Source organism: Lichenostomus cassidix, chromosome 8 (assembly GCF_008360975.1).
Source record: "Lichenostomus cassidix isolate B80296 chromosome 8, HeHo_3.0, whole genome shotgun sequence".
NCBI classification, from domain to species: domain Eukaryota; kingdom Metazoa; phylum Chordata; class Aves; order Passeriformes; family Meliphagidae; genus Lichenostomus; species Lichenostomus cassidix.
In genome coordinates this window covers 20,019,868-20,038,097 of record NC_139489.1, presented here as the reverse complement: position 1 = coordinate 20,038,097, position 18,230 = coordinate 20,019,868, and the positions used below count along the sequence as shown (strand labels likewise).

Below are 18,230 nucleotides of genomic sequence, written 5' to 3'. Positions count from 1 at the left end.
CTAATTAGCATTGCAAGAAGAATTCTTAAACCAGCAACATTTATCTTAAACTTTCAAATGTTAGATTAGTAGCTCTGTTAGGTAGGGATATATATTAGGTGTGGACACAGAAGACAATAACTGCATGTTAAAGCTATGGTCCTAAGAAATGTATTTTGATGGGGTTTTTTTCCACTACAGGAATAATAAAAAAATAGCACTGTTTTATATAATCACTGTTGCTATTTTTTTTCACTCAGTTCTGGGTCTCAGAAGGACCCTGGCCTTCCAAAATAGATTAGCTTTTCTGTTTGTTTTGATACTTAGATTCTCTTAAAGAAAAGTTTGTTAAAAAGGAAGTCTTAAACTCTCTGTAGGAGAAACAGAGAAGGAAGAAAAGGTAATTAGAGTGATGAGTGAATTGCTAATATAGATGATCCCATTTATTTATTCTGAACAAATTGGCATCCAAAACACATGCAAAGGGATCATCCTCCTGCTTGAAGGCACCAGTCAATTGCTAGTTTGAGTTGCAAATAAAATTTCCCGATAGAAATGTCACAGCAGTTTTTATTTTTGAGACTACAGCACCTAATACCAACCACCACTTGCCCTGGAGGGAACCATTTGTCTTGAACCTGGCTGAATAATCATCTTTGTTATATTCAAATCAGTCTCTCTAAAACTCTGTTTGGTTTTTTTCCATTTTAATTCAGCTCCTCTGCATTTCAGAGCTAATTAAAGTACAAGGAAAGGACTCTAATCTCTGCTGCTTTCCTTGTTCACAGCCAGACCTAGTGGGAAGGGTTTGTGCAAGGGCTGCAGTACCAATCACAGCTTACATTAAAGGCCTGGAAAAGTCAAATGATAAAACAGAATCTCTGTTTTTGGTTAACTGCCACTGGGTCAGACTCCAATTACATAGGAGAAGAAATTGTCCCTCTGCTAGGGAGAATTCCTGAGCCAATGTATGAAGCAGTGCCATCCTGCCTGTGAGACCCAGGGCTGAAGATCCAAGGCGAGTGCCAGCAAACACCCAGACATTGTGCCGCTGAGTCAGAAACTTCTGATGTGACAGCAATGGCCTTCAGCTGAGCCAGATTTCCAAAGAATATTGGCAGGAAATGTCATCTTGTTAAGGGAAATAAGGGCTTTTGAATAACTACTCAAATCAAACACACATGCCTGTTTCTAAAGTTATATATTCTCTTACCTTCCATATACCCTTATGTCTGAAATTGCATAAAAGTAGCGTGCCAGGTGTTGCTCATCTACATATATTTCACCAGTTGCTGGCCTAAGCAGTCTTATCCTCAGATCTGTGATGGTAAAGAAATCTCTTAACTTCTTGGTGGTGTCAAGCTGGCCATAAAGAGAAGCCATGTTATGAAGCCGAGGTCCAGCAAAAAAAGCAAATCTATCTTTGATTTCAAAGTGGATTATTTTACTATTTGTCATGTATCCAGTAGAGTATTCCTCTGTGCAAATGATTTCTAGGACTGTGTGCTGTGATAAATCCCTCACTGATTTTGGATCCATGTGAAAAGCATCTAAGCAGTCTGTGGCATAGTATTGGTAGGGCTGCCATGTTCGTCCATAGTCGAGTGATTTCTCCAGGATCATTTGGTCTGGACGGCCAGATTCAAAGGTGATAACTATGTTATCTGTAAGCTCAATGGTTTTGTTCCAGGAGAGGGTAATATTAACATGAAGAGGCTTTGGATAGTCCTTCCAAGTTGTGGACTGCCAAAATGTGGAGGGATGTCTTCCTTCCAGATCGAACATCAGTTCTGGAGGATGAGCCAGTTCTTGGGTACTCGCATCACATTCATTATTGCACATGTAGGGATTCCCCTGGAAAAGAGGAAAGCAGTGTTACAAAGGGCACCATAGAGGTGTGACATGTAAGACATTTCTTGACTGAGAACTGCTTTTCTGCAGGAGGGAAGCCAAGAAAGAAAAAACCAAATGCATGCAAGAAATACCTTTATCTTAATGTGTATTATCCTGGCTGTTTTACCTGCTAAAGTAAATGTAAAAACACAATATAGAGAGCACCCTTGCTTCTGTAATATAAACATTTTTCTTAGTATATGTTAAAGAAGCAAAAAAGTTTATTTACCCTGAACAAGTCAGACCAGGGAGGGACTGAATCACAAAAGACTGAGAACAGTGTGCAAGTTTCTAATAGCTCAGTAACTCCAATTCTTCTTGGAAAGATGCAGCAGCCAAAGAGAATTTCTTTTTGAAACAAGTATGTTCCTCAGAGCTCTGCCCAAAGAGAACTAATTTTTAGGGCAAGTGTATTTTGATAGCAGTGCAGCCTGTGTGTACTAAGTACGAGCCAGTATTCAGTACACTTTCAAGTTTCCTTTCACCCAGGTGAGAAATTTCTCATGCTTAACTGTGCTCCCAGCTCAACACCACCTTGCCTTAAAACATTTACACTTGCAACCAAAAGCCATTAGAAAAACAGTGCTCTGTCAGCTCTGGGGCTTGATTCAGGTATCTGCCATCTTATTAAAGGGTACCAAAGTACTTCAGAAAAGACTTTTCATGAGGCACCAGGTTCAATTTATCAGGACAAGATAATCCAGCACTTGATTAGGTGGGAGATGTCAGTGGCTCCAGCTGGAACACTGCCGAGGTGGCTGGAGCTCTGAACTGAGGGTTGAGTTAAAAACAGCAACAAAAAAAAGCTTGCCAATAGTGCACAGCTTTTACTGCTGCTTGTCCTCTGTAGCAAGGTGAAAGTGAATTATTCTCTTTCTGGCCTTTTGATGCATTAACTTTCACTACAATCTTCTGGTTCTTCACAAAGGCTATTTTGTCTGCAGATTGGGGATATCTTGCAGCAATTGCCAAGATATCAGATCCTGTAGGCTGCACTGAATCACGTATATCTAATTTCAGCTTTCAACAGTACATTAGTATTTTGCTACTTGTTCATTCTGTGTTTGTTCCAGAGAGCAACTGCTGCTCTGTATCCTTCCCTCTGCCTGACAGGAGGGATTGTGGAAGAAGCCTCTATTCCCTGGCAGTCAGCACTGCTGGGGGAAAATATGCACGTGCCTGTACCTAGCGGAGCTCGAGGAGGTCATAAATGTAGCTGTTATTGTCATTAATCAGAGTTCCCTGAAGCCTGAAAAGAGAACAAGCCCCAGTATGATGATCAACCTTTTCTTTTCTTATAATTACAGTTATACTTGTCTCCATCTCAAAGCCTGAGGACAATGAAGCGACTCAATGCCATCCAGTGTGGAAGAAAATGGGTTTCCACCTTGAGCACAAATGAGCTTCCACCTTGGCCACTGCTCTGCTCCTTGGCATACTCCACAAAACACAAGCAAAAGAACTTCTGCACTCACTTTGACCTCCCTACTGGCAACCTGCTCTTACCTGGGCTGGGAAATACTATTTTCTTTCTCTGTCTTTCTTGTTAATACAGCTGAATGCTAAAACTGACAACAATTCACTGGGACTGGAAGTTAGGAAAAAAAACTACAAGACAACAAAAAGGGTTATTTCAAAACCAGCATGCTGCTTGTTACACTGATAGCTTCAAAGCATGCAGCTGTAACTGGAAATACTCTACAAAATATTGTCTATAATAAGTCTGTTACAGCTCTGATTTCAAGCTCATGGTTGCTATTTCTATGCCTTCCTTTTGAATAAAACAGTGAAAATTAAAAGGAAGTTTCAAGCAGAAGAGAGAAAAGACAGAATTTTTTAATGTATAAGCTCCATTTAATATATCAGACACAAATGCCAGAATTTGCTTACTTACACAGGCCTATTTTCCTCAGGGAATATAAACATATTGTGAAATCTGTACGGTTCCAGACCCTTTGACTAAATGTAAACATCAATTTATCAGAAAATGCTCAGATTGTATAAATCAAACCTGTCTGAGGTTGCCCAGAAAAATCAGGTCACTTATATCTGGGTACCTATAACCTATATGCATTATGCTTTGGTAAAAGCAACTACACTGGGAAGTGGCAGGTATCAAAACCCAGCAAATAAATGCTCCCATGTAGCCAGACAGGTGCATCAAGCACTGCTGAGGGATGGCTTTATTTTCCTGCTCCACAATCAACCACTGAGTGTGTTGTGATTCTTCGTGCTAAAAACTAAAGCCACTCTGATCTGCTAGTCCCTGGATGCTGGAGGAAGCATGTTTTATGACTTCCAGTAGGTAACCCAGCTTGGATGGGATGTAGTGCTTCCTTCTGTATATTTGTTGATTCATTTTACTCCTTTTGCCTTTTATCTTTTGCTTTTTAGCAAAAGCTGAGGTGCCAACAGAATCAGATAATAACTGGGAGAGGGGGCTCTAAAAACACCTCACAAGCTAATGTGAATAGTGTTGGACATTGAGAGCTGGTAGCCCTAGCTTGCAACTGAAATGTAGCCTACAACTCTGTGCACAAGGCTTTTGAGGAAAGATGAGAATATTATGAGAAATAGGTCAGAATCACAGTGCTGTCCTGCACCTGACACTCTTACCAGTGGTAACAGTGGGGGCACAACCTGCCACTGAAACACTAGGGTAAGGACATCACTGCAAAAGAGAATCCTAATAAAAGCTTCAGGCATATCGTCCCCAGTAAACTGAATTATTCTTTTCATTTTATGGCACAGAATCCTCTTCTAAGAGGTGAATGATTTGATGACACCCAAATAACCTGTGTGTTCAAGTGCTTGAAAAAGAAAATTAGGAGGAAAAAATCTAAGCTGATTATAAGCCAATAAAATAAATGTCCTGAATTCTAACACCAGGAGGGGTAGAGAAATTATGAGTTTATGTAAATTCCCCTCTGTCTACTGACATGGCAATTGCTGATGTAATTTTGAAATATTTAACATAATTATTGCTTCAGAGGCTTGGAATCAGGTTCCCATTTTCTCCCAGCAACTTGGCTTTCAACTGCTTCTAATTAATCTTAAATGTAATTTGCATGGTAAGTCATACTTACATTACCAAAACAGTATAAAAGGGTGTTACTCTACACAAATGTCCCTTAGTACATGTTATTATGAAAACAATTAATTTAACTGGCATTAGTTACATATTTTAATGCCTTGATCTCTACGATAATCCTCTTTAAGACTTTTGTCTCAGCAAAATGAATACAACAAAGACAAACTTTGCCCAATTTGTGAAAACTAAGCTCAGTCTGTGTTGGGGCCATCTGAAGGACCAGAGCATTAGCATCTCTAAGTAATTTTGTGACTAGAAAGCAGCTGTAAATAGATCTTCATTTAAGCCCTCCAAGGAGCAGCTCTTCAGTAGGACAAGGTGGAAAATATTTATAACTTTTAAAAATGATATTTAAGCCATTAGGAGACTTCTAAATAATTAAACACTGATAAATACTTCTAAACGCTTTACTGCCAATTAGCATAAATGGTAGCTGAGTCTTTCCCAACACCACGACCATGACCATCTAAATGAAACCCACTATTTTCCTGTAGAGTAATGGCAGATTGATATTAAATAGCTCCTTGCAGGCAGGCAAATTAAGCTGCTATTTATTTTGGTCTGGCTGCTCACAGAATTGAAAATATTACTGAAACTACTGACATAGTCTAAGTGTGAGCTTTAGGAAGAGGTACCCAATTTGCAGGCACAGTGACGGCATGTGGCTGTATCACATGACCTGATCACATCCAGCCCTGGCTGGAAAATGCAGTTACCTGAGAAGCTCCTGAGTAGGGCTGACTGGTCCCAGTAGGGTTTCCTCTCAATTAGCTGGATTTAGTTTGTTTTAGCACACAGCAATGTCCCTTTGTGCCAGCCAGCTTGAACTTTTATAGTGGTGTTGGAGGTGCTCTGTGCAAGCGTCCCTGGCTGGGACAGAGAACCAGGGCTGGCCTTGCTCCCACTGGGCAGCAGTGTGTCCTACCAGGAGCCTCTTCAGGAACAGCACAATGATCCTAGGGTGAGGACTGAGGTCAAAACCAGAGGCCTAGCAATAGTCTGACCTGTGTCAGCAGTGGAGCAGCAGCAGTGCTGCAGCTGCTGTTCAAGGGTTGAAGTTTGAGTGCTGCTGCTCAGGTGCAGCCTCTGCCCTCTCACCTGTACAGCTCCTCGGTGACACCCACACAGGCTAAGGGTGTGACTGAAGATTTTGCTTCTTTCAATGCATTCCCTGTCCACATTAAGACCTCATGGACTTTTTCACTCAGGAACAAAGACAGAGGGGCTTAACTCTTCTGTAGGGTGAATACTGGAAGCTGTATCATAGATTACATGCTGTAATGGACACCTGGCTAAATCCCTACAGAGGATTATAACTTGCATTTTCAAACTGGTGTGGGCTGCTGAGGTCAAGCTGGCCAAGCTTTTGAGAAGGACCAAAATAAATTTTCAAGAAGTGAGTCACAGCAACTAATTTTTATACCACTGCCACAGGGTAATTAGCTCAGATGCACAAGACAAGAAATAAATACAGCCTTACTCACGTTTGGAATGTGGCTGTGTGATAAATTATTGCATTCAAGTCACACTTTTGGAAATAATAGAGTATTTCTGTTTTCCTTTTCAAGAGATCATTGCAATTAGTTCACTTGGTGCCATGCTGTATATTGTAGATGACTAATTAGACAGTAATAGCTAACAGCAGCAATTGCCCTAATGCTTACATTTTGCATGTGGTTTCTAACCAGGAATTACTTGTTTACCATGACAGAGCCAGATTATAAAACCATTAATTGTGAGATACTACTTATTAGGTGTTGTCCTACTAAGGGCAAACAGTGAGTGAGGTGGAGGATTGGCAAGGCACAGGATCTGTTGCATGATAATTGATGTTATCAAACCCACTACATCCATTAGCTAGTTTGAGAGCATCTCGGTCAATGTCTGCAGAATTATTGTGGTGATGACGACAGGAATGGCTGTAGACAAGAACATTTTACCATCAATAGCCTTTCATCACGGCAGTGACAGCATTTTAAGTTCAAGTGATTTAAGTTAAGAAAGAAAAAGTGCTAAAATCTGAGAGGAAGATTTGATGCTCTTTCAAGAACTCCCAAGTGAGAGGCATCTGGATGCCCAGACTAGCACTTTGAACTCTGAGCTGCAGGCTGAACAATGTACATTCTTCAAAATGAGCAAAAAAGAAAATAAAAGCATGTTTAAATCAATACCTTCTGGGGAGACTTGAAAAGATTAAACCAGGGAGGATGTGACTGGCCAAAAATAGACAATAATGCTTAACAACTTCGTGCACTTTCAAGCTTGAAAGTACATTGCAGATTATGGACCTGATCCTGCAACAAACTTGGTGCAAGAAAGCCCCTGTAATTCAGATAGTAAAAAAATATTTAAGCCTCTATAATCTGGCATTTTGCCATGTGGCACACAAATCTAGCTAATTAATCTTCATGACAACACCTCCACAAGATATGGAATCCTATACCAAATTTACATATAGATGCAGAATAAGAGAGAAATGATTTTGCATGATGAACTCTGTAATCCCTGATTATACTGTACTGTTTCTTGCAAAGCCTTTTGGTAGATCATGTGAAGGTATTCCTGCCATGCAGAGTAGTTCTCAGATTAATGCCTCTTTTGAATACTATGGATTGAAAATGTTGCACAGGAAAACATCTTAATATTTGCAGCCCCAAATGCATTGCTGGATTTGCCAAAGGCATTCAATTCCTAGCAGAACAATCTCTCTTTTTAGTTTAGTTTTTGAAAATTATTTTCAATTTACTTTACGAGGCAAATGAAGTTTTGTTTCCTCTGAAATACTTCTATCCACTTTTGGGAGGGTGAAAATCCTACTTTTCCTCACTGGTAGCTTTATGCTACTGAAACTATTTCTGACTTGGCAGCCTTGCTGATGTAACTTTGGCCACTTGATCATTCTGGCATAACCTTATGGCAGATCTACTGGCACTGACCCCAGTGTGGTTTTGTTATTTCAGAAGCTCAATATTGGTGTTTTCCTCTTGTATCAGCAGGTATCTGGCAACACAATCACTTTCCTATTTATAGCTTTTGCAGTGTCATGACATGCCTGATGCTGGGACCCCATTGTGCTGAGCTCTGGCTGAACAATACGGTAAATGTTCCAAGAAAACCTGAGCTTCTTTTACACCAAGGCATACTTAGATTTAAAAAACTGAAATCCCAGGGGATGTAGTGTCCCATTCTCTCAGCACACTGGCACTCATCCTGGGTAAACCAACCCATCCACGAGAGCACTCCTTTGACAAGGCAGCAGAAGGTCCTCATCTCCAGCATCATGCTCAGCTCACATCAGTGCATTTTTGTCTGAGCCAGTTTTCCAGCCATCCTGCTGCCCTGCAGGATCTCTGGCAAGGAAGTTGTGCAGGAGATACAGGGGGTGTCCTCAACTGGGAACAGCTTATACTGTCAATAACAATAGTGTCTCTACCTTAGATTTTGTGTTCTGATACAGCTCATCTTGCTCACTTTCTGATTATTTTGGACTATCCACGAATTAGAATGGGAGCCATTGAGAAGGTATAAAGAAGGAAAAGTCTAAATCACTACAGCTGAAAGATGCCATCCCTGGGCAAGGAAAGACCAGCACAAAGGCAGGCTGGTCCATTATCATGAACAGATGGTATCAGTGATCACAGTGATCATGGAGGGAATGTGAGCATCAAAATCAGAGAAATTAAATCATCCTGGTGGGGTCAGGAGGAATCAGGGTGCTTGAAACACTACAATTTTTTTTTTTTGTTCCTTTGTAGCTATAAATGATTGTGTCCAGAGTTCTATTCCAAAAAATAACACTGTGGATAGCAAAATGTCTGAGAGACCGGTTTTGAAGGGGAAACAGGTTTTGAAACAAAACAGGTTTTGAAACAGGGAAAACCCCTCCAGGCCTTAATGTCTCTGGCCAGACCCCCTGGGAGCAGCGGCTGATGTCCCTGACCAGCACCACCTGGGTCCCAGGCTGGACCGTATTTAAGCTCAGGCTGAGGACTCTGCCTGGTTCATTCTTCAGGTTGGGGGTTTGGGCTTGTATTGCAGCTTCAGAGCCTTCTGCTCCTCCCAATGGGGCTCCCTTGATGAACCTGACTTGCCCATTTTTTGTACCTGGGACTCCTGATGGGCTGTCAGTGGTTCCCCAGCTGTGCTCTGGCCAGGTGGGATGATGCTGAGGTGGGTCTCTGCTGCCACATCTGCCCCTGCTATTCCCTGGCACTTGGTGAAGGATATGCAGGGTGTGAGGGGGTGACTATAGCAGAAATGCAAAGCTCCCCAGCTTGCCCTAGGATGGTATTTAGAGTGGAGCTCTTTATGCTAGATGAGTATGAAATCAGATCGTAAGACGTTGAGTCATGGAAATTCTGTGTTAGCAAAAATTTCTGGAAGACTCCTAGTGTGAGGGAAGTGGAACACTGCAATCTGAGTGGGCTCCCAACCCTCCCATGCAGGGCACAGAGGCTGCTGTGAGCTGTGCTGGGCTGGTGCTCCTCCCAGTGCCCAAGTTGTGTGAAACGGTAGGAGGGTCTTTTCTGGCCCATAACACAAATGAGTGTGTAAATGTAACTAATTCTGTGTTTCTACTGCCCGCAGGCAAAGTGAAGAAATGTGCCTTGCCACAATGCTGGAGGCAGGTGGGTTGTAATGGCTGTGGCTTCTGTGAAAGGCTGTTCTTAGGTTTCAAACTGGTCCTCAAGAAAGCTCCATCTTCTGCCCCTGTGGACCCCACTCCTGTGCTAAGGGTTTCCTTGTCCTCATGGTGGACAGCTCTGGACTTATAACCATGGAGGTTTGTGCCAAGTATTGATACCACAAGTCCTTCCTGGCTAATGAAGACCTTCAGGTACAGGACACAAATTTCAGCCTGATTTTTGTGTGTATCAAATGAAGTGAGCAGAACAGAACTGAAACAGAAACACTGCTGTGGTGTTTAACTGATGAGCTACAATAGTGCTTAGTGCAATCCTATCCTGTGCTAATTTCTGTAAATGCATCTTACTTGGACAGCTCTTTGTGTAGAGCATTCATCACAGCCCTAAAAAAGTCATGTATGTACCAAATGCCATGTGAGGTTAGTAGTGAGCAGTATAGAAACACAAAAATCCTGAAGTTAATGGAAAATAAATGTACAGTGTTGTAATGACTTAAATGAAAACTACATGGCTCTGGATCTCTCCCATTAAAGGAGAGAACCGTGTTTTCTGTGTACATAGTTTAAAGGGAATTACAGTGAAAACTTTTTCACCAAGCTGTTACTAGTTAGTTATATCTTATTATGGTAAGATGTTGGATATAACAGGATGGATTTATACTGCAGTTTAAAAATCTTCTGTTCGTAACAGATCTGGACCAAAACTCTCCATCATTGAATTGCCACTTAAGTAGCTTAATGGTAAGTAAATAATACTTTCAGCATTATGGTGAAAGATGTACAAAGTTTCTTATTCTTTTTTCTCTCAACCGTGGCATTTTTCAATCCAGATGCTTTCTAAAATGCCATGTAGCTCATTAACATCACTTTAATAACTATCCGACTGTCCAACAAAGCAGACTGTCATAGCTTTTTAATAGCATGCAGCTATTCTATAGTGTTCAAATACTTAGAGAAGAACTGGTGCATTTGATTAAAACTTGGAAAGTGTTTTACTTAAGCACACACAAAAATGCAAAGTGCAAAATAATAAACTATTTCTAAACAAAGCTTTTTTTTGTCTATTTCTACTGTATTTAAGTATAAAGGAATAAGAAAAGTCTGTATTACATACAGTTACTATAAATCAAACAATATGAAGAATTTTTTTAAAATTACATCCACTTAATCCTTATATTACTAGCTTCTGTGCAGGCTCCAAACTAGGCAGAAGATGTCTGAAATGCAGACATAATGCTGACTAATCCTAGTCTCTCTGGGATTATGTGAAAACAACTTCACCACTTGCAAGTGTAGTTCATAAAATAACTCAAGTTACATTTTAGGCTTGGCTGACTGAACAACATGATAGGTAATATGTTTTATAATTAGTGTTTAATAAATTGGGAATTTTCAGATTCAATGAAGCTCAAACTCTGGTTACAAAGCAGTATCATGTAGGGTTACAAAGCAGTATCATGAAAGGCCTCCCAGCCATTCACCTGCTGCTCTCTCCCTCAGCACAGCAAAACAGACCAGGGGCTTCCGGTCACTGTAAGTTATTCTGCACTAAATTAAAATAAGGCAACTCTTTAAAATAGCACAGACGTAGTTCTTCTGGGTTTGAAGTGGTGTCCTGAAAAAATTGGAAACCAATTAAGAAATCCTATTGTGCTACTTTTCTGGTCTAGCAGCTTCCAGTGGATCTCCTTCTTTCAAGGTTACACCTTTGCTATGGGCTCAGTCCTGCCTCAAGTGAGCATTAGCCTGATGTAGCAATGCGCTGCTTGCTCAGCCCTCTCCCTGTTCACCTGCCTATGCACTCCTGCTGGGCAGCTGATGCTCTCTGAGCTGGATGCTTTTCTCCAAGCACAAATCTCCTACAAATGTGGGTGATCCCACCTTTGTGCCTAGCAATTATGCTGCTGTATTGGTGAGTTGAATGCGTCTGGAAAGCGAGTACTTTTTCTCCCAGTCTAAAGTTTTTCACTGAGTCAAGTCTCTATTCTGACGCACTGCTTGGCCAGATGAGTACTGGTACTGCCAGAAGGGATGCAACAGCTGGAATGAAGTGAAGCAGTGCAGATAGATTGACTGGCTTAAGGGCAACATGGAAATGTACCCTAAATAGTGAACAAAGAGCTAAATTATGCCTGTGCTGTTGTACTCATGCTCATCTGTTACAAGGTCACTTACAAAAATGGCTATTTGCATGTGCAAGTGTTATTTATGTTGTAGAAGAACTTCTCAGGGGATGTACATGTGTGTTGGACTTAGACACAACCATTTCTGTCCCAGCAAAATGGATTTCACTACACATGTCCCCCCAAGGCATCATTACAATTTTATTCTTACAAAGAGTAGCAGGATTTAGGACAACAAATTCAGATTATTTCCTTTTTGAAAGATGTAAACATAGCACCTGCAAATGCTTACCCTGGTCTGCACTGCAGATATTATGGTTACAATGTCTACAACGTAAATTCCGGTAGGAAGAATTCTGGTTTTTTCTACTGGCAGTATTTTATTTCCTCTGTATTTACACATATGTGTTAGCGTGCTTTATATTGTTAATTAGCTCCATCTGATAATTCTGTTATTTCCTGAAAGTGGAACTGTAGAATATGCTACACCTGTGAAGTACAGCAGTGTGATGGAAGGTATGCAATGTTATGTCATTGTGACTGTAATAGTCAAAGTCTGAAGTCAAAGTCTGAATACTGCCAGACTTTGTTAGTGGAGATAGCAAAGGCACTGTACCAAGCTATTCTGATTGAAACAAAGTTTATACAAAACTATTTTCATGCACAGAAACACACAACTCCTGTACTAGGAAGTTAAAAGGGAAACTAACAAGACCAAATCCCAAACCTTACCTAGCATTGTAAAAACAGAGTCCTTGTTTAAGTATTCACCCTCAGAAACAAGATCTTGTAATTTATTTCTCACTTGTAATTTCCACCAACTTAAAAGATGTTATTTGCTTGCCTAGATGCACAGCCACACAGACAGTCATTCTGCAAAATCTGTGGGATATTGACTATGAATTATGGCAAGACAACGAGCAGAAGGATACAAAATCCTCCATGGTATTCATTAATGGTTGCCTGTGACAAACCACTGTCAGCTTTAATAGTTTTCCTGGGGTGATTCCTGCTTCCTCTGTGGGAGACTTTTGAGATTGCTAAAGAGGATTCCTAAGTAGTTGCAATAGTTAAATAACTTTCATGAAATGTAATGCAAAACATAGTTAGAAAAAAAGTTATCTTCCATTTCATTTTATTTCTTCCGAAGAAGTAATCTTCTTAGAACAGATGGTCTAATCAAATACCTGTACAACCTACACTAAGTAATGTGTATATTCACTAGAGCATTACCAAAACAGTAAGCTGATGTTTTACTAATCACCCCAATGAGAGAAATGCTGAGTGCCATTCAATAAACAGTTAATTTCTCAAAGCTGGACTAACTTTTGCGTTATTGAAATTAGACAGCCTTGCTAAGCCAACCCAGGCTGTCTTCTCCACCCCTGACAGTCCTTTATTTTGCCTGCTATCACACCAGTCTGAATAGGATGTAGGGTAGTAGCTACAAATAAGGGTAGCAAAACCAGGTCACTTAAAGCTGTAAAAAACCTTTCCATTCATGTTTATGTAATATTGCATGTTTATGTAATGTTTTGCATATTCCTTTTTAGCTCTAAATCTCCAAATAACTTACAAGCAGGTGTGTTCAGCTGCCCACAAAGTTACAGGTGGGGAGATCAGATAAGGAGGTGAAGTAATTAGTGCTCAGACAAGTGGTGGCTACACCAGACCCTTTTCCTTTGCCTCACAGACCTTTTTTTCAAAGAAAATTTTTTTTGTCTTTTTATTAATTCTATGGCTAATGCCATAGAGAAAAGAAACTGCAGAGCCAGACAACAAATAAAAGGGACTAAAGACACAGAAAAAATTCTTTTCTTGTTGGGGATGTCTCAGCTGTGCTTTTGGGACTGTCTGCATCTGTAGGCACTGTTCATCCTGCTCTGAGTGTTATTGATTCTGTGCTCGTGGATCTCATGCAAAATTGTATTTCTACAATAACTGTAATTTTATTTCTGATTCTTAACGTCAATATTATTTTTGACAATTTCAGACCTACTCCTGTATTGCTAATACGTCTACTGCCATTTTTAATAAGTTTTAGAGCTGACGGATTAACACAGAATGTCAAACACCACAATTAGAATTGCTGATGTTATGTAGAAACACAGCTCTTAATATATATATAAAAACTCCATCTTATTATTGCTACAGAATTTGCACTCATTTCTATTGAATTTGATATTTTTTTTGTTACAGGATTCCCAGGCTTAGAGGACTCTTGCACGTATGTGAACCATTTAAAGGAAGAATGAAAAGGAACATAAACAATAATGACAGTTGTAAGTGAAATCCAATTTCACCTCATTTCTCTTAAAAGGTATGCCACGTTGTTTTCCCTTCATTTGTGTTTGTCAGGATGATAAAATAAATAGTTTTAATGAGTCACAGTGTATACCTAATATGGAATTGTTATAGAAACAAATTTGAATGTTGAATTTCATTATACATTCAGTGAAGGGATGTTTTATTAGTATTCACAATGAATTGTGTGATGTCTCTCCACATTCAAATTATAGTACATAGTGCTTTGAAAAAGAATGAAGTCGCTCATCAAATCCACATTAGGATACTGCACCAATATAAGTAATTCAATCACCCCCATATTATCTTTTGAGAAAGGGTTGCAAACTTTGTGATAAACTGGTAATTTGTTCAGTTCTGTGCTGGAAAATGTCTTGTAATTTCCTTTATTACATATGTGCATAATAAAAAAAACCCTGCACCGCTCTGAAAAATATACAATGACTTCCTAAAATCATTAATACTGTTATCTGCAACCTTACACTTCAGGAATGGTATGTGCTTACACGGCCTCCTGTCATTCAAAAAACTCATTTCATCATAGCATGCTGAAGTGTGGAGAAGCCCAACCTGCTGGATGGCAGTGCTGCCAAAAGGGGAAGGAAAGCAGCTGCTGCTGCCCCATGCAGAGGACAGGGGTGTAATGCCTGCATGATCCTGGGCTTTGCTGCCTCTGGTGGGCAACTCAAAGCAATGGGGTAAAACCAGTCCCCAACAAGATTTCATAGCCTCAGGTGCTGTCCCAAACGACAGAGTACCTCCCAAGTCTGAATGTGAATCTTCTACCTGAAATAAAGCAAGAGCATCTGCAGATGCAAGAAAGGCTTATGACAAGGTATGTAACACTTTCAATCAACTCATCCGATGTGTAGCTTGCAAGCAGCTCCCTTGAACTGAGGCAAACTTGCTTCCTGGGTTGTTTAGAAAATAATTCCAATCTGGAGATGAAGAGGCTTCTTTCCCTATAGAGCTGTGCTAAGACTTCTGCAAGCTGGGGTTTTCTTTTGAACCTCTGCATGCCTCCACTCTAACCAGGAGCAGTCACTGGCACATGAATTGCGCTAACTCAGGCCACCTTGTTAGTGGGACCAGGGCAGCCTGGGCCACGTAGTGGTGCTTGGCATTTCAATGCTGCTTGCCTATGGGGATGTTGTGCTGCCAATTCTTTTTCTGTGCTATTAACCCCCTACAGAGATTAAATCTGCATGTGTATGCTAAGACAAGACAACTGTAACTCTTGAACACTGTAGAATGAATATAACCTAAAAAGTATTTGACTTGTGGTAAGCATTAGGTGGAGAAGTTTCTCACAAGAAGAGACTGAATGTAACTTTTCTGTAGTGGTAAAAATAGACTTTCTACAATTGCCTGCTGGGATGCCTGAAGGTAAAGTTTAAGGACAGTGTTTCCTTTTATCCTAATACATTTCAATCTATTACAGAGCAACTTGATAAGAGACGCTCTAAGTATGCTTCCTTCCACCATACCACACTGGGAAGCAATAAATTACAGCATATTATGTTCCCTATCAGTTCTACCCATCACACATCTTACAGAAGATGTGATAAAGAGAAACACCTTGGATAGAGTAATGCAATTAACTGCTGCCATTTGAAATGGGAAAAATTACATTCTCATATCCTAGCCTGTCTAGTTGCTCAACCAATTTGGAACAAAAATGCTGTTTAACGACTTGATGGTTGACCGTATAACTACTTTCCGACATACTCTGTTTCTTGCAGTAGGTACAAGAAAGGTCAAAACCTTGCACCAGCCTCCAGTGTCCTGGCTGTGCAGCCCAGAGGTCAGCGGTGCTCAGGGACAGCCCAGCTCCACCATCAGCTGCCTCTGTGAGGGGCACAACAGTGTCATCTCCTCCCTGACACTTGGATGTGCTTCTAATGTCAGATGGCAGCTGGGCGAGGCAGCAGCTGAAGCCAGAAAGGGATGAATAGGATAAATAAGCCTCCATGTATTCCTACAGGTACTCTGTAATTTAAACAACCTAGTGCTGCTCAGCATTTATCTTTAAATTGAATTTTAGGTTCCAGTTTGTACGAAAGGAGCTGTATGAAGTGCACTTACTAGAATGAAGTGTACCTGTTTTTAAAATGAGTCAGTGCTTGTAAGGGCGCAAAAAGACCTCAGGGAAGGTGAGGTATTCTCTCCTCTGACAGAGAATTTAAGGCTGGACTACGCTACAAACCAAAGCCATATGCTTCTTTCTTTAAAGGTATGCAACATTTACATTTTTTTAATATAAAAAACCCTTTGCATATAGCATCTGAGTATTTTCAGGCCCCAATAAAGTGTTTTATGGATAAGAAGTGGCATAGCTCTGCTTATAACAATGTCTTTAGACAGCATACAAAATCACCCTGTTCCACATGGCCATCTGTGATATGTTAATGCAAAAGTGGAAAAGAAAAAAGCAACTTCAAAAGATATGCCCTTGGAATTTTTAAATTCTCATTTCTCCTAATTTTTCATTGAGCATTTACTGAAAGTGCTGCAGTGAGATCAATGGAAAATAGCTCTAAGTTTTAGCTTGTAATGGAGGAAAACATAAGGCTGTAAATAATTTTAAATGGATTTGAGATTATTTCTGTTATATAGCACTTGAATACACTAGTTAAATAATACTTTTTGGGCACATGCAAATTCAAAAAGCTGGCCAGTAATTAAAATGTATATAAGAAGAAAGCAAACCTGTTAAGGTATCTTTGATTTTAATAACTCATAGTGACACAGTAAGTTATGGTAATTATGTGTTAATGTAATTTATTTAGGAAGCTGGAGAGATACTTGTCTTTGTCATAGGAACTATTAAAGAACAAAATCTGCTGTTTACCTCTCAACTCCTTGCAAACATTTGTGACTCCATATCTCTCTGCTTACCTGTCTATAATTCTGCAACACAGTACTGACTAGCTTTAAATTATAAAATCAATTCCTCCATGTGATATTATGCCTACTCAAGTTCCTTCATCTTTCTTAGACTGCTGTTCTAGACTTACTTTTGTAATCATTATTTGGCAGATACAGGAGAAACTTATAATCACAATTATATATATATATATTTATGTAAGAGTTTACAAATAGCTTTAACTCTGACTTAGTGTTTTCTTGTAGGGTCCTGTAATCCCCCAAACCTGGAGAAACTGCCTGCATGTTTGCAGGTGTCTGGACTTGGCTGATGCCAAAATTTTGGATATGATGCTCAAAAATAAAAACTTCTTTTTTTTTTAACCTGCAAGCACATAAGAAAAATGTTAAAAACTGTATGTTGAATGTATGAAGTGATATTTAAATAGTTATAAAACAACCCTATGCCACAGAAAATATTTTATTATGACTTTATAGTTTATTCAAATTCTCTGAAGTTCCTTTCGATGTGGCAAATCCTATCCTGAGATTCAATTAATTTAATTCCTAGACATGAATTTGCTGAAACCAACAGATGTTCTTACTAAATAAAACCTGAATAGCAATTGAATAAAAGCTCCGGGAGGTATCCCAATGCTTATGAAGTCCCAGATCATCCTGTCACTTTCCAGCAGCTTTTAACTCCACATACATTGCGCTTCCCCAAAGCTGCCCTGCTTTGCCATCAGCTGCTCTACCCCCAGTCAGTGAAGGAAAATGAGGAGGCAGTTTGTGACTGAGGAAAAGCTAAAAGGGACACTCTGCTCCTGCAGCTTGTAGATGTGGCAGGGCTTAGGATGAAATCCCTGGGGCATCCTGGGGCTGTGGGGAGCCCATGAAACCGGGGAGCAGGGGTTGCAGCCCCACCTGGAGGCAAATAAAAAGGCAGTAGAACAAATGCGACTCAAGTAAGCTTAAAGAGTAATTGTGTTTCTCTGAGTATGTTTCATACCACGTGTGTTTGATACCAGTGCTTGCCTTCTCAGGTACTGCCTTTGTTAATTAAAGTAATGCTTTATAATAGAATAGCTGTCATAGATGATATAATGCTATCACTTTGATATCTTAATTAAATTACACTGCAGGCTCTAAGTCCTTCAGGACATCTTCATTTAAGAGGCTCTGTGTTTGTCAGTCACCATCACAAACAGGATTTTTTATTTTTTAATACCTAGACCTACAAATGCATGGCTTTATTAGCTGAGTCTAGGCTAAGAGGGTGAAGTTAGCCATGGGATGATTTAACTACAAGAGATTAGACCAAAAAGGC

At 40.0% G+C, this 18,230-nt stretch overlaps 1 protein-coding gene across 10 annotated transcripts in view; it reads right to left on the bottom strand.

Moving 5' to 3' along the window:
- NTNG1 (netrin G1) overlaps positions 1-18,230 on the bottom strand; it is a 157,477-nt gene that overhangs the window by 89,934 nt on the left and 49,313 nt on the right. For all 10 annotated transcript variants that reach the window (XM_085068236.1, XM_085068241.1, XM_085068234.1 and 7 more), the window contains exon 3: positions 1,193-1,833. In XM_085068236.1, the coding sequence (XP_084924362.1) occupies positions 1,193-1,833 (641 nt within the window). The remainder of the gene's footprint in view (positions 1-1,192; positions 1,834-18,230) is intronic.